Here is a 7,330-nt window from a genome sequence, read left to right as displayed (position 1 = left end):
AAGGTACCGCGGCCGGCGTGGGCCGAGGCCGCGCCTCAGGCGGCGGGGACGGTTTGGCACGGCCGGGGCGTTGCGTTGTACTCCCGAAGGGGCTGAAGCTGCCGGCTTTCTCCAGGGGTACGGCGCTGTTCCGGGCGGGTCTTTCAGGGTCCCTTGGGGATGCGAAGTTCTCGCTAGTGACCTGGAGAGCGGCGTCTCGCAGCGAGATGCCGACCTGTCGTGACAGCCGGGGTTGGGCGGCCTCCCCTTGGCCGCCGCTGCGCACCCGCGGGCAGAGCAGGCTGTCAGTCACGGAGCATCTCCCCGGGACTGCCGTGAAGCGCTGCGCTCAGCACGGGCTTTTCTGGATTTGCAGACTGTTTCAAGCCTGGATTTCTGCTGTTAGGGGTGCTGAAGCTCAGCCCTACAACATTAACAGCTTTCATCCACTGTACAGCCTTTCATCTTGAATAAAACTGGTCCCTCCTGGGAACTGGTCTGTATAGGAGGCTGTAAAGGATGCCATGCCTTCAGGCGAGGACCATCGCGGTCTTCCAAAGGCATGTGTTTTTGTTCAGAGTCATTCTGTACCACAAAGTATACTGATTAAAAACCAAAGAGAAGCAGTCTTACAATGTATAAATATCTTATACTTTTTTTACCCATATTAAGAGAATATTGTGATATTTGTGTTGCTTAAAGCAGTGGTAGAAGTTACTGGAATGTTGTTAGGAACGATGGTACCGTAGTCCTCAAATAGGAAGCACCGGTCATAGTCGTTATTAATCACTTCTAGGGAGGAGTATGGCTTACTGCATTGATGGTGTCATTATATTTCTCCTTCTTTTTGTTCTTCTACCCAGAATGAACCAGTTCAGAAATACGTTCAGGAAGTGATCACTCGAGACAAAGCAGCTCAAAGTCTGCGACCCTCTGTAGGAAGCACTCAGCGAATCATTCAGGAACTGCGTTCTTCCAAGCAAGTGACAAGGAAGGAAAACCGTTATCGTGTAATAGCCAGCCACCGACCTCACTGTACTGAGACAGTTGGACCTGTCGTAAATGGCGAGACATCGATTGATGGTCACAGATCAGACTCTGAAGCAACAGAAGATGCTTCACAAAAGGAGAGCAGTGCTGTGGATAAGAGTTCCGACTGCTCTGGGACGTTCCAGTTGTTTGATATTGTACAAGAAGAGGAGATGGTGGGAGACTCCAGTGTAACTGCTGCAAACCCACAGGTCAGCAAATGAACGTAGTGTACTTGAAATACTTTTGTATCACTGTTGACTGGTGCATGTAGGCAGACTGACTGCTGTGGAAGTTTTTTTTTGCATTGTAAGTATTCTGCTATTTAATAGGAGCTTTAACTGTATATTTGTAGTTGGAATATTGTACAGGGAGTAACTTTCATGAGGATCCTTCAGTGTACCAACACTGTTGAGAGTGACAGCTGTGTGGAGTCGGCGGCTGCAGAAAGGGCTTGTATGCCCCCGCCTTTTTTCTGTACCCTGTTCTGATGTATAAATTCTCACATTCATCTGTCAGGTGTATCTCTGAGGGTTTTGATTAATAACTTCTCTACCTAGAAAAGAAAAAAAATCTAATTCCCTGTCTTTTCATCTACCCAGGTGCCTAGGAGCGTCACTTGTAGGGAAGATTCGTTAAAGGAAAAGATACTTTTGACCCTCCCCTTCTCATAATTCCAATATATGGTTTTATTGTATATTTTTGTTTTTAGCAGAACTCCAGGTTTCTGACAGGCTGCTTAAGCCCCTATGTCCTGTTTTCATTGGTGTTACAAGTTTGGTTTTAGTTGAAGGAATATCTGCTCAATATCTAGAATGGTTTTAAGTACGAAGAAGCTCTGCCTTCTGTGTAGGCTTGCCCTGCATACAGCGTGTTATAAAGATTTTATAATAAAGAGACTCGTAAGCGTATGGAAAGGAAGGTGAAAGGGCTCTGTATGCTTTAGTTCCTTCACTTTAAGTACGGATGGATGCTTTACTTATGCAGCCCATCACAGCTCTAAGGAAAACTTAAATGCTTAATCTAAAATAATATTTCTTATAGGTTATTTCACGGCTTTGCCATCAAAATTTAGTATGAACTCTTGCTTTCTGTTAAGTAGTTCAGACAGACATTTGAGATCTGCCAGAAATGAAACTGAGGTAGAATCAGAATTTTCCTCTTACTCTTTTAGAGCTAGCAGTGTTGAAAGCAAGAAGCAAGCTTTCTTTTTCATTCTTTAAGTATTTAGAAGTGAATGAAAGGCTGGTCTGTAGCCTCAGAATTACTTAAGTAGTTCAGAAGATGCTGCTGAGGATTGGACAAGATATTCTGAAAAGCCCTAAAGACTGGCAGCAAAAAGCTGCCTGTATAGACCTTCAAATACAGGTCACTAAAGCAAATACATTGCAAATAATTTCTTAGGAAGGAGAAAGAATGAAGAAGTTTCTTGTGTGTTAATGTTGAAGTGAGGAAGTAAGAAGCATATCGTAGGGCCTGTCTGCCTTTTCCTGTTAATCTGTCACATTTTCATTGTTTCTCCTGGACACTTTGTGCACTGTAATCTGCTTGCATGTTGTCAGTGCTACTGTATGGACATCTTCCCTGCAGTGTTGCCAAGTGTAATGCTCTGCAAAGCACAGGCTGTCTTAAAACTTGTCTTTTCAATAAGCGTGTCATCAGAAACAGATTAACATTCTATGGGATTAGTCATATCCCCTTCAGTGGTTTCAACTGAACTTGTCCCAGAAGTTTTCTCCTAATGTCTGAAACAAGGCATGGCTGGCTGTATTACATTAAAATTCTCTGGTGTCTTTCTGTTCTGGTTTGGAACTATCAGCATTCCAATGAGAAAGTGTTTTGGTCTAAGATTTCAGAATATCATCCTTAGCTGGCTGTTGGCTATCATCTACAAAGAAAACCATTGGCTGTAATGAAGACTTCTTTGTGCATGACTGTGGTGGAAATACACATGGTTTATTTTTTATTTTTTCTCACCAGAAGACTGATCCAGATGTGATTCTCTGCAATGCAGTAGAGATGATCCGTGAGCGTTTAAATGTTTCTGAAGATGGTAAAAAAGAACACCCTGAGAAAGATGAGTACGTTTATGACATCTACTATATGGAAACATCAGCCCCTGGTTGGATCCAAAATATCCTTTCTGTACAGCCCTATAGAGAAGAATATGAACTGGTAAGGATGTGGGAAAATGGATCTTTCTTAAATAAAGGGTCACAAATAAATATGCTTAAAGTCCTATCATTTGAAGTTGGCATGCCAAGAAAAATCTTTTGAGATACTACATGTAAAATACACGTACTAAAGCTGTGTTAAGCTTTTTGTAAATGCCAGTCCTGTGTTCCTCCAGGTTGCTGTTCATTCAAGCAAATTATAATATGCCAATGAAAACTGAAGGGATAGTGCTCATGTACACTGAAGAATTTGTCTGGCTTTAAATCACCAAATAAATTTTGGCAACAAATGTTAACAATTCACATCTCATTTGCGACTAGGGGGCAGCAATTGTAAATATGGTTGACAGAAAAAAGGAGCAAGGGGGGACACATAACTCTTTTAAATATTTGAGGACTTGACTTTAATCTTAATACAAGATATTTTCTTGTAGTAGAATTGTCATTCATTGACCGTGGAGTTAGGAAGTTAAATGTAAGCCTCACACTTTCACTGTATACATACTGTGATCCGTAGACTTGCATATCGGGAACCTGAAGCTGCTGCTTCTTTTCCTTCCCATTACACTACTGCTGAAGTAAATAGGATTAGTTTAGACATTAACCTTAGCATTTAAATGCTGAAAGTAGAACATATAAATGCATGATGTAACTGATTTTTCACTTAAAGCAGATTGCTATGTTATGGTGAATATACTGCCACCACAAATTTTTCTACAATGTGCTTTGTGCAACTGTTGGGTAACTTACAGTTGCAGTAGGTAAGTAGCTCTTTCCTCTTTATGATCTGCATAGAACTGTATAGGTGGATGAAAAACAGCTTAATGCCAAATGTCTATTTACAGTGAATGTTGTTTTGTGTTGACATGCAGGTAGATGATGATCACGTCCAAGGGGAAATATATGAAGATGAAGATGATGAAAATGATGAAAATAACTGGCGTAATGATTATCCTGATGAAGATGAATTCTTAGCTGAGGAAGATGGTGATGGAGAAAAAGGTATGCCTGTCAGAAATATTGTTTGCTTTCATGCTGTGTACATATAAATCCCATCCATTTATACATGCCGTCTTTCTAAAAAAGTAACTGAGCACTGCTGAGGTAGTGTTCTGCTCTTATGAGTTAAATTTGCTTAGAGAAGGATCATCTTTCTTGGAACTATAAGGGATCTTAGTGATTTTGTAAGGTCAAAATTTAGAACTCTATTTCAGGCTGCTGCAATTGCACAGGATTCCTTGTTTTGAGAAGGAATAGATGACTTGGTTCCACATGCTTGTGAAACACTGCCTCTGCTTTCTTAACTCCGCATCCCTCTGCATTCCAAGCACAATTCAAACCTCACCTAATACAGAAGTTGTTCACACTCTGTATTTGTTACTTACTCAAGAAGCTGAAAATAGTCTGATTAACCTAATTGTTTAACTAAAAAGAAGGGATAATCTAAAAGTGTTGATGCTTTTAAACTTTAGAGTCTGAAGAGAGCTTCAGTGATGAGGACCAATGTTACAAGAGAAGAACATGGAACAAATACCGAGAGGAGGTTCTACAGGAATTTGGATATGATGAGATCCAGGATTTGGATTCTGACTGACAGCCCTTTTTTGAAGATGAAGTGCATACTGAAGATGAAATTCTACTGTTCCAGTAGAACTGAAAATTTAGACAGCTGCTGATGGCTATTCATAAGAATATTAAACTAAAAAAAAAAACAAAAACAAAAAAAACACCCACAATACCCCCTCCCCCCGCCCGAAAACCACTTTCTGGTAAAAGTTGTGCTTATTGGGACAGCAGAAAACCAATCTTCTTTACGTGGATGAGCTTTTAAGCTAAATTTTTTGCCTTTCTGGCCTTCTGAAACTGTTGGTGACTAGCATGGTTCACCCTAATGCTAACTGACTAGGCTTGAGTATTAGATACTAGATTGGGATTCCAGTAAATGATAAAACCTTTTACTATCCGAGCTGTTATTATCTGAGCAGCCAACTTCAGCTGGTAGATATTAAACAGATGGGTGTGAATATGGCCACTTGACAATACAAATTTTCATTCAAAGCAAAAGATGCTATATGCTTTAAATTTTTATGCCCATTCTGTGATCCTGAAGGAGTTTTTTTTTCAAAGTTCCCTGCCAAGCATTGATAGTACCTCAACATTATAAGTGGAGGTACTGTTGGCAGCAGCCCTTCTTGTCGTGACTAATGCGTCAGGTTTCACAAGATCAACATGTCTGCCCTGATGGCAAGTGGAAGAAGACTGGAAAAAGACACCCTCTCCTAGTGCTTTCTGCTGTATTTGTTCCTAAGTTTTAAGTTATTGTCTCTACAAGTGTTTGAGCATATGACGTGCCTTGACCTCTCCATTTTATGGCTAGATCTCTCTCCAGTAATTTTACTATTGGAGTAGAACAATATATGTGCATATAAATTGTAAATAAAGAATTTTTGACTTAGTTTTCTTTACTCATTTAAAGATCATAGGAGTTGGTACAGCTGAAGCCATGTCAGCATTTTAACTTGCATTCATCTTTAAAACAATTTAATCTTACTAATAGATGTTAGATCAACACCAGTCATGAGCTGTAGGTTGCAGCAGTGACTCAGGCCAATTAGTTCTGGCTGGTGATGGCAAGGGAACTGAGGCAAAATATTTTTTTGTTTGGTTTCGCAGCAAGGTCAGTATGGCTATTAACCTGTGCCACAGCCCTACACTGTTAAAGCTGTGCTGCCCAAGGCACAGATGTCCTAACTTAGATACTGAATTCATTCTAATCGTATGCAAGGTTAAAAAGCTGTATTATAATAGCTAAATGCTACTTTTCATTAAATACTGAAAAGACCCTACGTGTTTACATGCCAACTGTGCAGAAAGTTCCTCAGCTAGAATTTAACTACTCAAATCCCAATGCTGCTTCATAAAAGTAGCCCAAAACTCCATTTAATGTTAGTTTCACCATCTACTACCAGTTGCCATTATCTGTAGCTTTTTGTTTAAGATAACATTGGTCAGGGAGTCAGCACAAGAATCCAAATATTCCCACTATTATTCAAGTGGCTGATGCAAATGTAGTGCAGCACTTGAAGCATGCGTTGCTTCAGCCATGATCTTGTGATTATAAGATTTAGTTCAACTTAAACACACAAAAACCTGCACATATGGACAAACTCAGGTCGACAGAGGTAAACATTCTGAACAAAGATAACAATTCCAGGTATGTTTTTGAAGTATATCTCACTTTGCTAGCCCAACAGGCTGGTTTCATGTTACCTTTTGCTGCACCAAAATTCAGTATCAAAGTGTCCTGATGTTAGGCTTACAGCTTTGGAATTACTACTAATTAGCATCACTCTCTGTTGCAATACTACTTTTTATTTCTGGTTTTATTCCTATTTTCTCTCCCTGCTACTTAGCTTTCAGGATGTAGTTGCTGCCACAGAACTTTACTCCTGGTATAGAAGAAAAAAAGAAAGTGGTTTGTTCTGTGAGTTTCTGGATGGTCATTTTCTAGTGAACAGCACTGAAATTTAGAAAGGAGAATTTTCTGGCTGCTGAGATGATACTGATAATGTGTGTTTACTGAAATGGTTCAGAAAGAAATGCTTACAAGCTCCAAACTGAACCTTTTAATTTTGGAAGTTTATAAAGCCTGTGAGAAGTTGACCAAATACTAACAAGCTAACAGGAAAGAATCATCAAATGTTAATCAAATCTTTAGTGCCAAGGTGCTTTGTTGATTAAATCTTCGCCAGAGTCAGATACCACATTTCCATATCACATATGCTATAAAATAGTTATCTTTAAGGGAGAAAGGTTGGTTCAGTTTTTAAGTAATGTAGCACAACTTTATTCATTTTTCTGCTAATAACGACAAATTAGGTAGTTTGTTGTGACCAGTTGTCTTCTGGGATAAGAACCAAGATAGCACAGCAAATCATTTCATGCAAATATCCATCAGAATTAAACTGGAATGACTTGGTCTTTTGAGTCAAAGTGGTTTTCAGTCTTAACTTCACTGCCTGGTTCTGCAGAAATCTAATTTGATCCATTAGCTCTTACCATTTTAATACCAATTCTGAAGAAGGAACAATATTGATGCAGAGCGTGCCTGAAATGAGTAGGTAATCATTATCAAATGAGAACATGCC

At 39.7% G+C, this 7,330-nt stretch overlaps 1 protein-coding gene across 1 annotated transcript; it reads left to right on the top strand.

The window, feature by feature from the left end:
- The first annotated feature begins 206 nt into the window (after positions 1-206).
- SLC7A6OS (solute carrier family 7, member 6 opposite strand) lies at positions 207-4,789 on the top strand. Its single transcript, XM_010083196.1, has 5 exons — positions 207-380; positions 843-1,220; positions 2,989-3,183; positions 4,055-4,184; positions 4,655-4,789. Exons 1-5 carry the CDS (start codon positions 207-209, stop codon positions 4,774-4,776), a joined length of 999 nt encoding a protein of 332 aa, XP_010081498.1. The 3' UTR covers positions 4,777-4,789.
- Positions 4,790-7,330: the final 2,541 nt, after the last annotated feature.

Source organism: Pterocles gutturalis, unplaced genomic scaffold (assembly GCF_000699245.1).
Source record: "Pterocles gutturalis isolate BGI_N339 unplaced genomic scaffold, ASM69924v1 scaffold24550, whole genome shotgun sequence".
Classification (NCBI taxonomy): Eukaryota; Metazoa; Chordata; class Aves; order Pterocliformes; family Pteroclidae; genus Pterocles; species Pterocles gutturalis.
Note: the sequence above shows the minus strand (reverse complement) of the source record. Positions and strands in the feature narration are given on the sequence as shown.